The 21,956-nt window shown below is 41.7% G+C and overlaps 1 protein-coding gene across 2 annotated transcripts in view; it reads right to left on the bottom strand.

The window, feature by feature from the left end:
* Nucleotides 1–21,956, bottom strand: part of GRB10 (growth factor receptor bound protein 10) — a 147,000-nt gene that overhangs the window by 76,226 nt on the left and 48,818 nt on the right. For both annotated transcript variants that reach the window (XR_004549616.1, XM_034062829.1), the window contains exon 3: nt 8,429–8,522. Coding sequence is in view for 1 of the 2 variants with exons in the window: in XM_034062829.1 (XP_033918720.1) it covers nt 8,429–8,522 (94 nt within the window). In the remaining variant the exon portion in view is untranslated. The remainder of the gene's footprint in view (nt 1–8,428; nt 8,523–21,956) is intronic.

Raw genomic sequence — 21,956 nt, 5'->3', positions numbered from 1 at the left:
AGAGTGCAATACCCGCAGGATTTGGGGCTTTTTTTTTGCTCACAAAAGACATGAGACAAGCGCAGAAGAAACGAGCTCAGGTACCTGGGAGAAGCACCTTATCATGAGCAGATGCTGAGACACTGTCTTCCCTCTGGCATCTGAGTTTCCCCAGGCACGCCATTTCCAATAAGAGCATTGGAGACTCTCTACCTCAAGCCCCAGGAATGAAAAGCCTGGACAACACTGTCTCCACAACAGGGCTTGAAGGTTGCCCTCCTCCGGGAAGCCTCCCTCGGCCCATGCAAGGTGCTGTTCCTCGTGGGCAGTCTCCGGCGAGGCTGTTGCATCAGGCTGCCAGCAGCCAGGCGCTCGGCAGGCAGCCAGCCGCCCCGACACAACCGGAGTAGCCGCACCAGCACAGAAAGTATGTGTGCCGCCGGTGACATCACCTCGCTGAGCCGATATACCTCCGGGGCAGCGTGCCAGCGGTAAACAAACACACTTGCCTCCTGCTGACAGAGCAGGCACTCGGGAAGGGTAGTGATGCCTTTGTGCACGTAACAGCTGACCACCCCCAAAGTGCGCCGTTTCACTCCGCTCCTAATGGTGTGATACCTGCAGCACAAAGTTTGCTACAAGATGCCCGAGAGTGCACACCCCTAGACAAGAAGAGCGGGCATCCCTACGCTACACCTCCTGCATTACCTAGTCAAAGCAAAATGTGTTCTTTTTGACAGCTCAGCTTCAGTGGTAGTAGGAAATCATAGACTGGTTTGGGTTGGTAGGGACATTAAAGATCACCTAGTTCCAACCCCCTGCCATAGGCAAGGACATCTTCCACTAGACCAGGTTGCTCAAAGCCCCGTCCAACCTGGCACATCCCTTAGTATTGAGAACAAAAGTGAATTTGAAACTACATTTGATTTTACAGTTTATTTCACCACATCTCCCTCGCCCTATCTCATTTATAGTGAGTTTCTGAAAGTCATCTCTTTAGGCTTACACTAGTGCTAACCTAACTTGTTCACCAGTAAGTAAGACATTAAAGGGTGAGGGGCGTAAACTCCCCCGCTACAAGGATCTGGAAAGAAACAACAGAATCGCACCACCCAAATGCCCAACTTACGCCTCCCCCTCCTAATGCCTTGGACAAGAATTGAACAATAACAACAAGAAACTAGCTTCTAATCACACCCTAGTCTTCTAATCTACCCTAAATCGCACCTTGTGAATCTCCTCCCAGCCCTCCCCATGATAACTGGAGATACACATCTTGAAAGAGAAGGTGGAGGAACACTATCCTTCTATCTTCAGTATGAAAAAAACCCACTTTCTCAGATGTCATACACCCATACAGCTCCAGTCCCCAAGGGATGGGTATGGTGTGTCAAGGACTATCTCAAGCAAGGAACCCAACCCCACCTGCTTTCTCAACCCAGCCACTCTGCTTCAGCAACCATGTCCTCCCCAGCACAAGTTCATTGCAAACCTGGTAATAACCATTTTTCCACAGGACATAGAAGAAAACATGACTCAAATTTACTTTGACAGTTACATAAATAAGGATGATCAATATTTAATATTGTAATATTTGTTATTCAGGCTTACTTTAAAATTCCCTATTTTTTCTACATCTACACTTGTAAAACTTCCAATGAATAAAGGCCCGAAGGCAAACTACACTACACCTTACACAACCAAGACAGAGGGTTCCTTCCCTGTACTGAATCCCACTAGAGAAATTTGCCCAAAGAACACACTGAATCCTGAGATTTAACAGGCTCAAAATCCCATGCTTGTCAACTATGAGATATTCAAACTGTTTTTTTACTCATATCAGGTGGCATTAGAGGAACACATTTAGTTTTAAACATGTCCAGAACTTAACATTTGCAAAACCGATACTAAAAAGTTGATATGTGGGAAAGAAAATAAAACCCAACAATAATTAAAAAAAATCCAGTCACCCGCAAGTATGTTCCTCTGAACACGCAACGTTTAAAACCAATTTTGGCCTGTCATTTCACTGATTTCACTCAATCACCATTAGTAACCTTATTACATACAGAGTCTTCCTGCTAAACTCAAATCAGTTTGTCTATTTTGTCTTCCTGTAGCTTACTGCAAATCTCTTAAATTATCTGTACTAAACACCACCCTACTTTGTCTTCTATCTTTTCTTTTTGCTTTTCTTCAGAGTTATGTCAGTCCAAGGGTTTGGGAAATAATATGATGAGGGAAGTTAAACTTCTGCACAGCCACTGTGGCTGCTCTCCTAGTAGCTGTGCTAACAAGATTCATCACCAAATACAATGGAAGCCTTCTCCAAAATAAGACAAAGGTACTGCAGTGAGCTAGGCAGGAAGCAGGGGCTCTGGTAGCTGCATAAGGGTAGTCAGTGTAAATCTTTCTGGCACTAATGGTGGGTTTTTTCCTAAGGCTGGACAATGACAACAACATTTATACAAAGCATGAGAATTCATGAATGTCTGGCAGTATTGTCTCTGCAATACAAACAAGACTATCTGTTTTTCACTCTGCATTTTCAATTCAGTACCAGCTGGATTCTTCCAAAACATGGGTTAGTTCTGATACACCAAATAACCAACTCATCCCAGTCTGATTCCACAACTGCAGCACATCACTAGTAGCACCAGCTGTTACTAAACACACTCCTCCTTAGCTATAGAATGAATAACAAAATCACCTCAACCTCCTACGCCTATCTTTGGGCAGATAACAAAACAAAATACATTAAAGGCAAGTAGCAATAATAATAATAACAGTGGTGGAGGAAAGTGCTACACAGGATTATTTCTCTGGGCTAAATCTTAGGGATCGTAATACTTCATTTAAGTGCATACTCATTCAAAAGTCTGTCTGTATTTACCCAGACTTCCATTTTTTGGACCCAGGCAGTGTGCTAGAGAAGTTTCCACCACCACTGACATTAACCATCTCTATAAAAGTTCACGTGATAATTACTAGCAAGGTACAGGAGAGCATCTACCTGAAGAGGAGGCTGCAGTACAGTGAAGTTGGTAGTTACTCTGGATCGCTCCTGTTTCAGTGGGAACAAGTTGTCTGTACATATAGGAAGGAAACCCAATGCCAACTGATCCACAACCACAGCATCTTCATCATCTTACTATAGGCACAATTTCCTACCATGCCCAACCAGGAAAGGCCAAAGGATGAGCTGGATGTTGACAAAGGACAACTGCTGTCTAAAACAACTCATAGCACCATTTTCTTCCTGCTACCAAAGCTACCTGGCAATGGAGCCAGAGGTACCACATCTGCAAAACACATTTGTACAGACAATGACAATCATCCCACAAGTACACACACACAGAAAGTTGCATGTCTAATACTTCCACTGAAAGACAAGGCGACAAAATGCATCTTATTCATGCTTGGCTTCAAAATCTTGAATAAGAAGTAGCTGCACAAATCTCAAAAAGTACACCTCAAGTACCAATGAAAGGTACTGCCCATAAACTTCATGGCCAGGACTACAGCTGGCACTATTTGCTGTTTGATAATAATATAAATGGAAAAATGGGCTCTGAAACATGCTTCAATGAAGAAAAACCCGGAAGTACTGAGCAAGACAAGAAACCGTGGTAGCATCACTGGCAGGTTAAACCCCTCTGAAGTCCAAGAGTAAACAAATTCTGTTGGGCTTACAGTTTTCTGTGGCACAGTATATTTTGCTATCATGTGTCAAGGCCACTCCTAGGCAACGTAGTCCACAGAGCTTGTCTTACTGCTGAGACACATTCAAGATTAACTTCGGTGGCACTGCAGAGCAGTGCACTCAACCAAGAGGAACAGAGGCTGCAATGCCAGGGTGCTTGGAATAGAGAAGAACCAGCAGCATCCTTTGGGACGGGACAGGAAGAACGAGTGCTGGAGCCCGTCACTTCTGTAGAAGGCCTCAAAATGGCATCTCCACCTGAATGCAGACGTTTGACTAAAATCATCACTATGCTCCCCAGCTCTGCCCATTGCTACCGGTCAGGGTACAAACGCTGCAGGCCACACACTGCAAAGAACCTCTCATTGCAAATTATTAAACGTTTGTGAGTGCTGAATGTTTTCCTAAGTGAAAAACTGTTGAGGAGGCTGCAGTTTCCTCCACCTCTACACTCCACCCCTGAAGGGGGAAAACCAGAATAATAACATTACCTGTCCCATGCTAAGGATGCTCTCACTTCCCTCTTGGTGTTTTTACAGATGGTAAATAATTTTATTGATTGTTTCTTCACCTCCTTCTTTAACACTTTAGAAAATGCCACATAGTTCAGATGTATTTTTGTTTTCTAACCTAGAGGCTTAACTACAACTTCTGGAAGGACTGGTGGAGAGATACTTGACTTGCTGTTTATTAACTGCCAAATCTAACTGGCTGTTGTTAACTTTTTGTAATTTCTATAGGTAGCTGAAGTCTATCTACTCCTTTACATCAGTGGATATTATTCATTCAGCTGAATGAAGCTTGCTCTTTCCTATCACATTTAATTTATGAAGTAGCTTTTAGGGAATAGAGTTAAGAAATCTGAGTTCCTGCTCTCTGTTTAGTAGCTTTACAAAATTTGCCCAAGTACCAGAATCACTGAAAAGTGAATGCTAATTCATGGTTTAGAGAAAAATACTTCTTGTTAAAGAAAGCAAGCTTATCAGCATACCTACACATAAGCAGTTACTGAACTATTTCTAGGAAAAAAACCTATTCCATCTGTACTCAACTTCTTACATCTGTTTCATATGAAACCTGCCTATTTTGAAGACCCCTCACTTTGTAAAAGGTATTCTCTACTCCTCAATCTTTACAAGATATTCTTCTAAAATAAAAAGCTGAACAGTTATAAAGCATCTGCTTGTGTAAAAAAGAGTGATTCAGCAGGAAACATGCACTTGAAATACCCTTCAGAAGAAAGAGCTTATTCACGCAGGGACAGTTGGCAGGGATATCTCAGTCTCCACTTGAATGCTCTTTTTCCAGCTTGTGTTGAAGGGATTCAGATGCCTGGGAGGAAGCTAATCACCATTTTTATAGGCTGTGGAAAGCAGTTCAGGTTCAGAATTGCAAGTGCTTGTACCAAAGCTCTCCCAGTGAAAAGCCAAGGTCTATAAGTTAATGTTCAACAGAAACTGGCAAATTTGCTGCGCAGACTGAGCAATGTGGTCAGGTATGAATAGGAAGCGTATACATAAAGTAACACAGTAGGTATGGTTGCTCAAAGTTCAGCTGCAAAGTTTAAGGCACAGTACACTAAAAAGACAGGGAGCACCTAATACATGAAATATTTTAGCCAACTCTAACCCTTCCACAATTTCTGTTCATGGTAAATATGTATTAAATGAGTTCTGTTGCAAGCCTATCAGTTCTCTTTCTCTTGCAAAACACAGGAACAAAAGCTTAGATGTGCTAGTAGATATAAACTGAAGTCAGCAAGCTGTCTGTGACTGGAAGCAAAATTTGCCATAGCTTGTTGCAAGTATCTTTATCATCAATGTAATCAAGTCGTATCACCAAACAGATTCATTTATTAAATGCAAACAGTGGCCCTGCAAGTTGCTCTTGGATACACGTTTACTCTAAGTTTTTCATCAGTGCCAGTGCCAGTAAAACTTTAATAGAAAGTAATGGGTAACAGAGTTTAGTGTAAGAGTAAAAAGGCAAAGCAAACAGCTGCCACAGAATTTAAACTCCCACTTTATGCTAATAATCTAGTCTATTTATTCTGTGACTAATAAGACTGCATGGGAGTTAGTTCAGACCATGTCACAACTCCCTCTGAAGCTCTTCATGTTATATTTTTCTATGTACTATTCATAAATCAGTTACTGAAATATGTCACAGCTCTTAAAACACTTGTACTTTCAAGCTCTTGGACATCGTATTTCATAAACTGTGAAAGAGTACAGATGCTCACACTTGGACAGAACAAACATACAAAACATGATATAACATCATGCTTATGGTCCCTTCCGTTTTCAGAAAGATGCCAAAGCAGCAGGTATCATGCCTGTAAGGCACATTGCCTCCCTTCAACCTTGCAAAAAGATGGAAGTGCTACAGCCCAGTGCAGAATTAAAGCCCACCTCTAGGCATTCGGGTTTCACCTCTTAATTCACACCTCTAATATGGTCACAGGGGTAGGCTAGATTAATAATGCGCTAAATACCCACCTCAGCAAAAAAATCAGACTTTAGAAATGCTGGATTTTAGAAATGCTGGACTTCAGAAATTGCTGTCATTCAGCTGATACAGGAAAAAATCCCAAACAATTTGTGGGTGCAAAAGTGATCTTTACATCAGATGTACTGGGAAAAATGTTAACTCAGTCTTCCTTCAGAAACAGGCAACAAACTGCCGGTGCCCGCAAGGCATTCTCTTTAAAGATAACTATTTTGCAAATTAATTTTTACTATTTCGCATACAGATTTTTCTCTCAAAGTGGCTGAGGGAGAGCCACAAATCAGGTGACACTGTGTGAATCCCTCTACAGTACTACAATATTGACAGAGGAAAAAAACATCTAAAGAGGAAGTAGGAAAATGCCAGGCTACAAAGCTGGCATTTTGCTATCAAAATGCAGCATTACCTGTCTCTTCAATAAACGCTCAAACTTCATAAGCAGCAGTCGCACATACTTTAACACACAAACTTAGACCACTCAGGATGTGTCCCCCCAAAAAATCCCTTGATTAAAGGGGAATTGTCCTGGGTTCACCAGTAACAGTCATTTTTTCTCCGTCTTAGTAGCTGGTGCAGTGCTGTGGTTTTGACTTTCAGCCTGGGAACAGCGCTGATAACAGCAATGTTTTTAGTGGCTGCTCAGTGATGTTTAGTCTGACCAAGGACTTTGTGAGTCTCATGCCAGGGAGGAGGGGAATCTGGGAGAAAGCAGAAACAGGACACCTGCCCCAAACTGTCCAGAGAGGTATTCCATATCACAGCACCTCATGCCTAGTATATAAACTGGGGGCAGTTACCTGGAAGGGCTAGATCACTGCTCGGTCAGGCTGGGTATCAGTTGGTGGGTGGTGAGCGTTTGTATTCTCTTCCCTTGTTATTTCCCTTATCATGATTATTATTATTGGTGGTAGCAGCAGTGGTTTGTGTTATACCTTAGTTACTGGACTGCTCTTATCTCAACCCATGGGAGTTACATTCTTTCAGTTCTCCTCCCCATCCCTCCAGGAGCAGGGGAGGAACAGGGGTAGTGAGAGAGAGAGACTGTGTGGGAGTTACGGGTGGGCTTAAACCATGACAGGAATATATACAAATAGCCTCAGAAAAAAAATCACCTACATAGATTTGCTCCAGGGTTTGTGCATCCCAAGGTAGGTGAAATTAACAGTATCATTCTAAGAGAATGAAAAATGGAATTCATAAAAACTCCACTGTATCCATGCAAGCATGACATAACATACTGCCTGTGCTTGCAGCAGTTTTGGAACGGATAACATGGCAACCTGTTACTTTCTATTTTCAACTTAAAGCAAAACTTTAACAAACTGAAGACTTGGGGCATGGTGAGGGAAGTAAATTAAAATACATTCCCTATTACATTCTAGGACTTGTTTGTGAAACTTAAATAGTCTTGAGGATCTGCAAGTCATGAAATTCCAGTCTTGCTGCCTTTGGCAAACAAAAGAAGCTGGTTTTTAAAGGAAAAGTTAAGAATGTCATATTTGGCAAATATTTTAAGTGATACATTCATGACCTTTTTTATTTCAACAGCCTTGTGCTGACTGCATTACTATTCATTGCTGCACTGAAGAAACAACATTTGAAGATGACCTTCAAGGACTTGGCTCCAAATTAAGCCATGGGGAACCCTGAAGGTAAGGGGTTCGATTAAGATGACACTCTCTATTACTAATAATTTCAAGTAAAAAAAAAAAAAAGTCCCTGCTATAATAGTAACTGTCTTCTTTAGGCATCTGAACTGACAGAAATGGTCAAGGAAAGACTTTTAAGATTTATTTTAACTTTTATGTTTTGTATGGTCCCGCTGAATTACAGAAGCTAAACTATTGCACCAGCACTACCATGTCTAGTTCAGGGCTTTCTTTCCCCAAATGAGCTGTCATGCAAAGACTGTCTCCTGCAGCTGAAGTTGAGCCACTGCACCCTTCTTATGGCAGCCAAAGATTTTTTAAATGCAACTTTAACATTACAAATGTTGAATTCAGTTTCAGACTTCACTCCTCCCCACTCCCAGAACCAGTTTGGGCTACAAGGCTTGAGATGCACCACAAGTCCTTCATCGTCTCCATCCGTAGCTCAAAGGACAGTTGTGACAAAAAATTATTTCTTCAGCTCTACTCCTTTTTTTTTTTCCCAATTACATGGAGAAATGGCAACATGGAGGCAAAACCTTCTCTGCATTCCCACAAGGATCCTGGATTGCCACCCACTGTTCCTTACCTTGGTGATTCAGGGAGATGCGGTTAGATGGTTCTTGGAACCCTGGTTCCACCAGATCCCGCCGACCATGAGCTGAAGTCTGATCTACATTGTCCTAAAAACAGAAGAGCAGAAAGTCTTATCAAAACCAGGCATTCTGTACTCCCTGTAAACCACACTGTCCAGAGCCAAGCCACTCACACAAAAAAAGAAAATAATCCCTGCCATGCCTCTGAAAGGAGAAACCAATGTCAGAGAAGGGGAAAAGATTATAGGGAGACACTAGACTGTCACATTAATACATGTGGCATGAATCCAGAAAAAATGATACGCTGTTGTCTCACCTGTACCCCAGTTTGCATTGCAAACTGGGAAACAGCGATGTAAATGCACTTCCCAGTTTAACTGAAGTTTCTTCTTGCATCAAACTATGCAGAGGCTTGGGGCTTTGTTTTCTTTAATTCCAAGTCTGTGGTTTAGGGGGTTGTAACTAATTAACTGGACTGAAACAGATCCAGTAGTGAACTACTAAACCTCAAGAGGAACCAGAAGTTCAGTTTAAATAAACATCCATGGCTCTGGATGCAACCTGGTTTTTTATTTTCCTTTTTTTCCATATTAGAACTCTTACAAGAGTTTCAAGAAGTTTTAACAGACTTAATTTGGCAAAGCCTAAAATACCACAGTTTCTCACAGCCCTTGCCAAAGAAGACAACCAAGGGAAAGCAGGGACATTGAAATATAAACAAAAAATAAGAAAAGCAAAATAAATCTCATTGTGTTTCGGAAGCATGAGGAGGAGGTTCAGAGCAGGTACAGTTTTACAAAGTTGATACACTTTTGCATATACCAGTTAAGGGTGGGTATGGAAAAAAAGAAGCAAGTGCACAAAGTTGACTGCACTGATATGCCACAAAACATAAACTGCTGTAGTGATGATATACGTGACTTTATACATGTTCCTGCTGTGCCCAAAGTGTGGGATGACACAATGGCGTGACCCACATTTATGTTAAAACATAAGAATCACTTCACGGCAAATGACGCTGTAATTACAGCAGAGCAATAACATACACACAGTGAGTGGCAATTTCACTACGTGCAATTGTGAGCTTTCAGCCCAACGTTACTAGTTTACAGAATATAAGCTGATGCTCAAAAACATAATGGATGTAGTGTTTGGGGTTGAGAACTGTATACAGTTACACAGGATATGAAACACATTATCTCTTCTCAGAGAGACTGTCTCAAACACCAAATACTTGAGCTTTGATTCAAGTACTCAAGCACCTCTCTTGTGCTCCTTCACCAACAGGAGCCCACAGGCGTTTGCAAGACAAGAACTGCCAATGGCGGTATGACTAAAGGAGGTTTTTACAAGTAAACAAGATATGATAAGATACATACAGCATCCATCTATATGCCAGATAAAACTGGAACCACTCAGACTTCTGCCTCTGTACTGGCCACCTCCCCTTACAGGTCTTTACATCCTTGCCACTGATTTTCATGGCATGGCTGTTGTTTCATGAGCCGCATCTAATCTCACGGGTTTCTGTAGTTCTTTCTTAGGAATCAAACTCAAACAACCAAATACAACCAGACCACCTATCAGCACAACCATATTTGTTCTTACTTTATTGAAACAGGACAGTATTTGTTAGCTCTTTCATTGCAGCTAACCGAACATGTATTAGGAAACAAGGAACTCCTGAGCTCCTGTCTGTCAAACCCCTCGTGACCGCAGGGTATCACATCCTAACATTTTTACTGCTTTTGGAGCACTAGTCGTTTTCACTGGATGCATCTCATTTTCCCTGGGACACCACACAGTCAGCAATGACCTGGCCCACAACATCTCAATTTTACATTTCAGGCAGGAAATTTGGGACTTGCAGCACAAGGCAACAACTGTGGAAAGCACATAGAAAATTAAGAGTCTGCTTCCCATGTAATTTTTCCAAAGGCTCCAAGGACAACAAGGGGGAGGAGATGCTTATCTAGGAGAAGTTTCAGTAAAAACTTAAAACTGAAGCTGATTGATCTCCTTACAAAGGCTGAGAGGTGAGCATCACAGGCATGGAGAACACAAGAGAACATCCTTCCTCATAGCACAGAGCTTTTCTTTGTGTGTTTCCCCCTATGCAGTTCAACATCAAGTATTTTTATTGGATAGCTAAAACCCCACAGATGCACAGTTTAGCAGCATTAGTTTCACTTCCCGAGGAAGAAAGTCCAGACATTCCTATGCACGTATATCGCTGCATATTGCTTCTTAGCTGGGAAGAGCAGCAGGGCATCCCAAGAAAAATGAAAGGTGGAACAAGAAAACCAGTTATAAATTAGTTGCTGCACACCTAAACATGTTTTCAGTTGTTCCAACACATAAAAGTCCTTACTGGAAGGCAAGTTTCATGCAGTAGAAGCATAGAATCAGCTAGGTTACATAAGACCTTTAAGATCACCGAGTCCAACCATTACCCCAGGACTGCCAAGATCACCACCAAACCATGTCACAGAGGGTCTCATCTACACGGTTTCTGAACACTTCAGGGATGGTGATTCCACCACTTCCCTGGACAGCCTGTTCCAATGCCTGAACACCCTCTCTGTAAAGAAATTGCTCCCAATATCCAATCTAAACCTCTCCTGGTGCAGCTTGAGGCCATTACTTCTTGTTCTATCACTTGTTATTTCGGAAAAGAGACTGCCCCCCACCTCACTACAACCTCCTTTATGTAGTTATAGTGAGCAATAATGTCCCCCTTGAGCCTTCTGTTCTCCACCCTAAACAGCCCCAGTTCCCTCAGCTGTTCCTCATCACACTTGTGCTCCAGGCTCTTCACCAGCTTTGTTGCCTTTCTCTGATCCCGGTAATATGTAGTAACAGAGGTGAGATGAGGCTGAGATGCATCTTCTTACCTTTCTGTTTCCCACAGCAGTAACACACAAAGACCTTACTTTAGGCTTACAGCTGGCTGCAAGGCTGTAACTTTTCAATTAAAACAGATTATATATATACATATATATATATATATATATATATATATATATATATATATATACATATATATAAACTAGCAACTGCCAATAATTTGCAGGAATAGGATGGACCCTCTCTGGAATTACCTTGCAGCTGTACCAGAAGATATTGGTATAGATGTAAGGTGATTCCAGAGAACTTTTTCACAAAGCTTAAGCCAAAGCCATGGCAAGATGTATCGAAGTTTTCAGCAGCAGAGGTTTCCATGGCAGTGACTGTCAGTGCTGGCTTTACAAAGCTGACACCCCTACCTCCTTCATTAGGTGCAAACCCCTCCCCAGAAGGTCCAGAGAACTCTCCTACAGCCTGAGCAAAGCAGGGATCCAAAGGTTTCCTCCGGGCACCAAGGGCCAGCAAAACCCCAGTGCTGAAGTAAAGCAACAGACATGCATAAACAAAGCCACACCTGCTAAAGCAATGTGGGCAGCAGAGGAGAAAAGGTAAGGGCGGTGTGATTTAAAGGGCTCAGGGTAGTTTCACATGACCCTCCAGAATCTGTTTGTAACTGTTGTGCACAAACACTGGCACTAGGCCAGGTGCAGCATTGATCAGACAGCCACTGCAACAAGGGTAAGAGAAAAAAGGTTTAAAAAGGTGTGTAATTGCTCTGTGCCAGCAGGCTCCTTGTTAGGCTCCAGCTCAGGCTGATCACCTGCTTTGATCCATCACCTTCCCCCCTGCTATGGCTGAAACTGGGCTCCCAGGAAGTCATGTGTTTGCTCTGTGTTTTAATCCCCAGCTCTCCCTCCCCTTCCAATAAATGCTCTCAATATGAAATTAAAGCATGTTACTTAACTCACTGTACCATCCAGCTATTGTAGTATTTTTAGAAGCTAGCTGAGCATTAGCCCTCTCTGACTTGTTTGCACGTACTCTTCTCTCTGTCAGTCAGCATCTGCGACCAAGGATGATTTCATCGAGCGACTGGCAACAGTGCTATAAGGATCTGAAGAAGGGTTTATTTTTTTAGAGTTCTTTAAAGCATTAACATTTCATATCGAAACACACCACCATTACAGGTTATATTGCAGTGTCCTTCTGCAAACCTCTATTGCACGATGCAAAATGCGACATGCTTGCATCATGTTAAGAGGCGAAGTCCATTCATAGACAGTGTTATCTCTGTATCACTAACCAGGACAATCTGGATTTATTTTTCAATCTATAACCAAGCCTTTCAAGTTGCGCTCCTTCAACTACAACATACAATGTTTGCTGCTGTTGGTGCTAGCATGATAAGCATTTCAGTTATCAAAGAAAACATTAAATCTGCCCTTTTAATCAGAGAATCAGACAGCCATATACTCTAGCAGCCCTGCTGTCTGCACATGTGCTCTTTAATGACTTCTTCAGCTCCAAGTGCTACTGTTCCCACCTACAGCTTAGCCCAGAAGAGTACTTATCAGGACGAGACAGCATTACTAGGCCAACCAGCATGTAGCTACTATTCTGTTCTCTCATCCTGGTTCCTTCAGCAAAGTTTATCCACTCATCCAGGATAATCTTACAGGTAAATAGGGCTCAGAGAAGGGAGGAAGCAGATTTGAAAGTACAAATAATAAAGTACCAACCATACTTCTCCCCCTTTCTTTGTGAAGTAAGGGGCCTGACATTAGCAGAGACAGGGTTGCTTTCTCAAGATGTCTGGAAATCCCCTTTAACTGAAGGCTTCAACTTTTTCTAACTTCAGCAGTCACTGGAAGTTCACAAGATGAAGAAAGGCTACGACTGGCAGCACAGCTTCTCGGAAGCTCCTGGGAGCATGGCCAGACCGAGGACGCCCAGACCACGGAGACAACAGTCCCTGGTTTTGGATTTACTGTAGCTGTCTGCAAACCCACACAGCCGTGCCCCTGAACAAAAGGTTCAATTGAGCAAGAGTCACGCGTACTCATGCCAGCAGTCCCACAGCGACAAATTAAGATCATGACATACTTCTGATGTTTGTACGCTGTCCAGCACAACTGAAAGTCAAGTCAGGCGTGCTGACAGGTCCCACTGTGGTTCAGGGGACCATCACGGCAGACACACCTTGGCTTGCACACAGGCACTCCTGCTGCACCAGGAGCTCACTGTCTACCTGGCAATGCACTTCATCACACTAAGGTATGTGTCTTAAAACCTTCAAACTAGCCAAGTCATTATTTGAGCCACCTTAGCTTTTCTCTGTTGAGGCAACTTGTGTAATGCAAAATGAAGTACCATCTGCTAGCACAGACCGAGGAAACTACTGCAAAGTGTTCAAGTCTGAGTTATTAAAAAAAAAAAAAAGAAGGAAATGATTCAAATTCACTGAAGAGGTGTCCACCAGGGGCTATGCAAGAGCAGACACAACTCCAGGATCCAGAAGCAGGAAAGGGATACTCCGAGGGACACTCTCTTCATATCTGCAACTTAGCCAAAGAACAGAGGTAAATGAACATTTCTTTATCTGACCCAACATTGCCATTTTTAACATGCTTCTGGAGTCTCCTTAAGCAATGAACAGATTAGGCAGCATTTCTTCTGAGGACTGCCTTGAATGATTCTTCACTTCCCAAACAAAAGACTTTGCATTTATGTAAAGTAACTTTCTGCACTGTTTTCTAAGCTACACTTCTTTATGCCATGATCTGTAGTTTTGATTTACTTAAAGCATCAAACATAACACAAGGAGAATATTTAATTATGGCGAGTGCTGAACTGCCAGCTATTCATCAAAGTAAACTTCCCTATAGCTTGCTGGTATCCATGTCCAACTGCAGAGTTTCTGTTCAGTCACCCAGTATTACTCTTAGCCCGTGAAGGCAAACACGCAGGCTATCACAGGAAGAAATCCACCTGACAGATCCAGACCAACATTCAAGCTCTAATCCAAATTCCACAGTTAAGATCAATTAGCAACGCATAGGACGCTCCTTGCTTAGAAGATTTAAGTCACTGGGCTTCTTAATGGCTAAATACAGCAGCACTGTCCGCCACCAGATAACCGTTTGGTACAATGTATTTTCAGCCTGCTGATACCCCAGAGCTTGAGGAAATTTGTCCCAGGTACAGGTCATGAGGAAACAGCAAGGCTCCTGGGTTTGTCCAAAGTCAGTGCTTTGCAGCCAATGTTAAGTTTACTCAGAAACAGTTAATGTTTTTTACTGTCTTTTGCTAGAGCGATTAACATGTCACAGAAATAAAGAAAATACAGGCTTTGTACACTTGGGGAAAAAAAAAAAAAACAACAAAAAACCACCCAAAACAAACCAACAAAAACAAAAAACTAAACAACTTTAAAGCACATTCTTAGACAACCCACGTTATATAATTATAGACCTGTAACTAGGTTTCCTGCCTCTTAACTATAGTTATTTAACCAGGTAAGAGCCAAGTGAAAGGCTCAGTAAGTCAACAGAGTAACTGTGAACCTAGAATTTTAGCATTCCCATTGCTAAGAGAGCTTGTACAAACAAGGGCTTAAAATAAAGCCACTTAGCTTTGTCAAAAGTCAGGCTCTCTCTCCTGAAGCAGCGAAGCCACTAAGTGCATGAATCCTCCTGATTCTACAGTACTGGCTGTCAAGACGGAAAGCGATAACCCTAGAGACCAGGAACGAACAAGCCCATCTTGGGATTATGGGAGTAGCAAAGGCAGCAGCACATTCCTCCTGATACACCGCAGCACCTCCGATCCTCAGTGCTGCAATCACTGACAACATGCAATAAACCTGGCGGGGCGCACAGACCTACTGTCATCCTTACTCTCCTACCACCCTCAGCAGACTTGCCAGCACATATACATATAGCCATATACATTGCCACACCACATATACAATAGCTACAAGAAATACAACATACCAGGAACTAGCAAAGAGAGGAGGAAAATGAGAGTGCCAGACAAGATAGACCTGCGTTTGTGCTGTGTGTCTCTGCAGTGGCAGGGAATTTGTTAAACGAATCATAGGAATTATATTACATCCCATGATACAAGCGAAGGCAGAAAGGCTTGCCAGTCTGACCTTGGAGGAACCTCTCTCCCGACCCCCGCCTGGGTTTCAGTCACCCACTGAGCAGAAAGTCCTTCAATACAGCAAAAAAGTGGGGGGTTGGACCCTGTTGTCAACACCAAAACCCTGTAGTGTTTGTGCCTCAAGTCAGTGAAGTGTTTCTTCTCCCATACTGAGAAAAACAGCTTTTCTAAATGCATGGACTGTTATAGTTATACAATCTATGGCTATAGCTGAGCCAGAAAGTTATTTTTCTGGAGGTGTTTCAGATTTATTTTAAGGGGCATTACCAGTTACAGGACTTACTATTACCTGCATTGCAACTGCTACCAGGGCAGTACTGTTTCACACCAAAACCTACTGTTACCTACTGGCCACCTTCTCCCATCCCCCTTTATCCCCCACTTTTGCAAAAGAGCGGACCCCAATAAATAAATATAAATGGCTAAATCTAATCTAGCAAGAGCTAGACCATGAATAGCAACCTCCAGCAGTATCCAGTTTATTCATAAAAGGCTTTTCTCCAGCAAGGCAGGATTGAGCATACCAAGCTAGCTGACATCTTCAGCAATGCACTTGTACAGCAAGCATACACGTTAGCATTACAGATTCAGCTTCTCTAGGCTGCCGTTTACAAAACTGGCATTAGCATGGTTTAAACAGTGCTGAACCCAGAATATGGCAAGAACTGTGTCAAATTAAATTTCTCTCACTAGATGCAGTCCTCTCCTAGTAGACACTAACCACTTCTGCAAGAATTTAGCTGTCTCCCAGTACCCTGCACAGAGAAAATGGATAGTATATTCCACAGCGTGCACTTTCTGGACCAGACTGCCATTTATTATGGTAGGAGAAAATTCAATGCATCATGGTTGCTGTCTTTTAATCAGCTAGCAAGGAGGGAATCCAAGTGACAGGCTTAGAAATGCTAAAAGCTTTGTTCTATTTTTAATGAGACTAAAACCACTGTGGCTGTTAGAGACAGTTTACATAGTTTATAGCTAAAATAAAGTCTTGAAATACAGAAAAGAAATAAATGCAGAAGGTTCGTGGTAAAAGCAATCACTTCTTAGAGCTGTCTTCAGCTAGAAAGATTGTACAAAAATGAAGCACTTCCTGATAAAGTGTCTTTTTTTTTGCTTCTTTTTTTAAAACATAAACTAGATCCCCTTTCACTCCTAACAAAACACCACTAAGCGAATGAAGTTTGTATGAGGAAATTCTTCACAGCAGAAAATTACACTCACATGGAAACTCTGTTTCTTCTGCTGGTGCCCATAGATACTGATAATGCATCTTTAGCTTGCACTTAGCTGCAAGTTAGCCTTACCTCCAAAGTCACTTTCACTAGCAAGGACTGACATTGATGAAGCTACCAAAACCCTGTTTTACTGCATGTTCCAAGCTCTTTGGTGGAGTCACTATTAACCAAAACCAATAAAATCCCTGAGAAATCTGTTTTCTGTGAGAGTTGTATTTACCAATAGGAATTGAATTGAAAAATGGAAGTTTTGTTACCCTGAGAAAATCCAAAGCAGACTAAAGTAATACGTCATATTCCTCTTCTTTTGCTTTCAGTGAAATTTTCTGTCATTCTCTTATTGATGACCTCATACTTAATAGATTATGCTACTAAAATTGAGTAAAAAGCACAGCAAAGCTCTAATGAATTTACCAATCCATACATGTTAACTACTATAACTGGATGGTGCTCACACAATTGAAGGGAGTAATGCAACCCACAATGATGTGCTGCTGCACACAGAATCTTTTACCTATTCAAGAACCCTTACCAGGGTCACCATCTATGTTTTGTGCAAGTTTCTGAAGCACATGGTCAGACTATCATCAGAAGGATGAAAAGAAACATTGAGAATATTTGTACCCAGGTGCTATGGAAGATTTCAGCATGTCACAGAGCTGCTAACACACCCATCCATTCTGACAAAGTGTCTTCAAAACTGCTTTCTTTTTAGCCTGCACTTAAAATAAAAATCTTTGGCATGTTCTTTTGGGGTAAGTTGTTAACACACAGAAAGAAGGTATAGGATATTTGATCCTCTTCAACCCACTGCCCTCCACATGCTCAGACCTGTGAAATACAAGGTAGCTCGTCTGTTCTACTTGGCATCAAATCCACTAGTGCTCTAGTTATAGCAGCACTGCAGGCCAGCTGCTTCCAAGAATGCTCGCTTTGGGAGTCAGGTTTTGACAGCACCCTTGCACCAAGTGGATGGGAGACGTTCTGTAAACTGGCTTGGACAGTCTGTCCCAGCGCAGGCTAATGGTGCCCGGCATTAACCTTGGAAGGCTCAGTGCTTGAAATGATGACCTGGTGGACTTTTGGATCTGGCACTGCAGCAACACATCTGTGTGTCTCAGCCAGGGGAGGAAGGAGAGAACAGTAGAAGCTACCTAAGTTGCAAGAACCACTGTTTCCATACGTTTACATTCTCTTTTAGAATAGATACTCAGCAACCAAAGCCAGATAATTTAAATTACATTTAAGCATATGCACCCTTATGACTAGGCAGCATCTGAAAACCCAAGACTGATGAAACTCTTATAAAGGAATTAAGTCAGCATGAAACACAGAGCAAAGGAATTTATCCCATCTGAAGGTGGGCCTGCTTTCTTAAAGGCAGTAGTGCTATCCCCTTCTGTTGTCTTGATGGTTCAGGTTCAAACTCAGGGTTTGAACAGGCCGACATGAAGATGATGCTTTCACAGCCTTTCACAGCACTGATAGAATGATAAGTCTCCTATGGGTCAAGAGCCCCTGTGCTCAGACAGTTAAAATTCACTAGATGCCAGATTGTTAATGAAATTGTTCTTCAGGTCTTCAACTGAAAATCTGATAAATTTCAAATGTCATGTTGAACAGCTTCATAGAAGACTACTTTGCAAACCTTATTTGCTTCAACTAGAGGCAGTATGGGCCTTATCTCTACTTCCTAGTCAATTTGCTCAATTGCTGCAATTTAGGGTGTGCTTGATACTCCTCCCTTCCTTCCCTGAAGAGCCATCCTTGGTACCAGGTAAGTAATTAACCAGCTCTAGAAATGGCTGTCCCATCTGATCAAACCTAAGACCCTAATTATATTGACCACACACCTTTCTGCTTAGATAAAGAACCATTTACCTGCTACATAGTGCAATCTGCCCAAAACTAATTGCCCACCTCAGACAAGGACATTTGTAGTTCAGGTAACTTGCTTTCAGTTAAAGTAACTCTTTACACATCTCCGAAACAGCAAGCCTTACCTAAAAGGAGATACTAAAGAAATCCCAGATACAGGGTAAAGATAGCTCCATAACCTATTTAAAAAACACCAAAGAAATCACAGACACATCTCTAAAGCACAACAGTCATGCCTTTTCATGGTTAACAACACAGCATCAGATCATGTATTGGAACAGACCATTGTGTTCTCCCCTAACCAAATGGCAGGGTTTCACACTCTCAGAGCAAATCAGTAACGTAATTTATGCAAAGAAAATAACGAAGTGTAAAGAAATAGTCTACAATATATAGGGGTACAAAGAAAAAAACAGTTCTTTTGTAATGCTTATATTGCAGTAACAGGTTACTTCACAATCCCTCAGAAAATGAAACTTCCAACTATTACAAATAAAGTACCTGTATTTCTGCATTTCTTTAATCATGTTTGAATCCCATTTGACCTTCACAACTTTAAGAACATCATATCACCACACCTTTCACACTGATGTGCAAAACAGTCCTGAAACTAAACAAAGTCCTCAACAGTGATGATCTATTAGACTTCATAAAGTCACCGCACCAATGTATTAACAGTGGTTGGACAAAATTTCTAATACAAACTATGCTGCAGTGCTGCCTACCTACAAACTGTCAACTCACAACAGCTGGAGAGAAAACAAAACAAAAACTAAGGTAAGACTAACACGGGTCATCCTGGGTATTTCAGTGTGCCAGTACCTTATCCTTGTTTCTCAAAATGAAAGAAACTTGAAGTATTTTCCACATCTTCACAGTCATTGTGAGAATACGAAAAAATAGTAACTAGCCTGATTGTAGTCAGAATGCAAGCAGCTCAAAGGCAGTTTTTAGCCTGAGAATTCTTCTCAGTGCTCTGGATACTTCACCTATCTCTAATTTACAAAAATCTAGGTACAATACGAAATGTGCTTAATTGTTACACTTGTTCAGTTATTACTATATGTATATGTTTATATATCTCCATCTCAATGTAGTGGCTGCCATGTTTTCCCCTCCTTGAGGAAAGTGAACTAATGGGAGGTAGCTCCACCAATTATCCTGCATAAGAAGATGGCTTTATCAGAAAAATCTTTATTGACTTAACATTCTCTAAAGGAAAAAAAAATTGCAAAAGCTCAGCAGTTTGCATTTAAATAGTAACAGATTACATGTAAAGTTGCAAGCTGTCCCAGAAAAACCCAATACAAAGTGTAAATCTTTAGTTTTTCCACAAACTGGCACTCAGAAAAAAACCTGCTTGCTATAAGCAAGCATGTCAATCACCTCTTCCTGCTTGGAAGGTTTTGGTTTTGTTTTATAACTAGTTGTTCACAGCATAAGTGTGTCAAGTAACCACTTATTTTGTTCAGCTTCTCCCCCTTTTCTGCTAACGCCTACTGGACACATCCCACAAAGTTACCCACAGCACGTCAGAACATAAACTGCAATGCTTCAGTGTGGTTAGCAGAAGCAGCTGCTTTAATTCTCCACAAATCCTCTGAATACTGGGCTACGTTAAGGCTTCAGCAGTTCAAAGAGTTCCCTAACTATCAGTATGCTACTGGAGGAAGATCTGGTGTAGCACAGAAAATAAAGCAAGCAAGCCCCTACAAACAAGACCTGCCCAGATAAATGCCCTCCAAACAGAGAGATTTCTGCAGAGACTGGAAAGCTGGTCAGACAGAATAAAAGGTCAAGAAATCCCACAGGTATAATACCACCATGGGCACGCAACACTTGATCATTCTGGCTTTAGCAATGCTGAAATGCTACAACTACTAACCACAAGAATGCTTCTGCAAATGGATTTCTCCTGTTTGCTTCAAGGAAGGTGAGAGAACTGTGGATGAGCTGCAGTTCAAACTGCATTAAAGTGGCTTTAGAACACTTTTCCCTTCTTTTTTCTTCCCTGAAACCACTGTTGAAGATGGGGAGTAAGAACAAGTATGTAACTGGTTTTGTTTACCTTGCAGTTTAAGGGGCTAGCAGCTTGCACTTGAGAAGCTACCATGCTTCAGCTCAAATGATGATTAATTCCAAGGGTGAGGGATGGTAACTTTTACAGCACAATCACTATTTATATTGCAATACTTTCTCTAGGTTTGAGCTATTCTTCCTACACCAAAAATGCAGATCTATGAAATAAAGCCAGTCAAAAAGATTTCCTGCTGAGATTAAAGTCAAACCAGGGATCAAAAGAAAGAAAGAAGTCATAGGATAAGGAAGAAAAGAGACAAACTTTGAACAAGGCTTCAAGAAGCAAGCTGTGGGCGAGAGGAACAAGCTACCCTCTGGATACAGTTGAACTGAAGATCATTATATCTAGCTAAAACAACAAAAGTAACTATGTCAAATTACCTGGGAGTTCACTAGCACACCACCACAATCTTGACAGCATGTGTGCAATCCTGCATCCTAATAATGTTATTGTGTCAGCATCCCTGTTCCAGAAGATGCTAGTGGGGTAGCCGATAAGAAGTTTCTGGTCCTGTGGGTTTGGGTTTATTTGAATCTCTAGGCCAAGTCATGCTCTAAAAGATATGCTGTCAGAAAACTATTTTTTCCAACCTGCTCTCATCTAGCATAGCAGTTATGGTTTGCAACTAAACCATCCAGCCAAATCATGTTCAACAGCCAGCAGTTTCTCATCAGAAAGGACTCCAGAAAAAAACCCCAAGATTGCCAGACATGCCTTTTTCAGAACATCTTTAGCACACTTGGATAACCATTTGCCCATGTTGGGGGGGAGGCAGATCATGCAGAAACTTCATCAGCACATACGTAGAAAGGCATTCTTCCCATCAAACTGAACACCACACTGTCTTGTATTTCTGTACGGTCAGAGTAGAGAACTAGGCTTCTAAAGCTTCTGAAGCCTTAGTTTGCATTTATCTTAGAACAGCATCTACAGGTGCCTCCAGCTACAAAAGACTTAAGGTGACTACCTCAAACGTTGATGCTGGTGTTTGATTTGAAAGAATTCTGAGTCTGTCATGAATTTGAAAAGGAAAAAATGTTCACAAAAATTGTGTGTGCGTGCATTGGCAGGTAAACATTCTGGAAGCTGCTTTAATAAATGTGGATCTGCTACGCTCCAGAGACCAACTGAAATGACCTAACAAGTACAATTAACATGAGACACTGAAGAACATGTATGAAATCTTTCCAACAGGTCCTGACAAAGTAACTTCACATGGCCAGTGATCAGTCAGTCAACCAGGGAAGTACTTGACCAAAAAGCCAGCAAAGCCAGCTCATGGACAAAGAACCACTAATTGGAGAGGTAGAGTCT

Source organism: Melopsittacus undulatus, chromosome 1, assembly GCF_012275295.1.
Source record: "Melopsittacus undulatus isolate bMelUnd1 chromosome 1, bMelUnd1.mat.Z, whole genome shotgun sequence".
Classification (NCBI taxonomy): Eukaryota; Metazoa; Chordata; class Aves; order Psittaciformes; family Psittaculidae; genus Melopsittacus; species Melopsittacus undulatus.
This window is presented reverse-complemented; position numbering and strand designations above follow the sequence as displayed.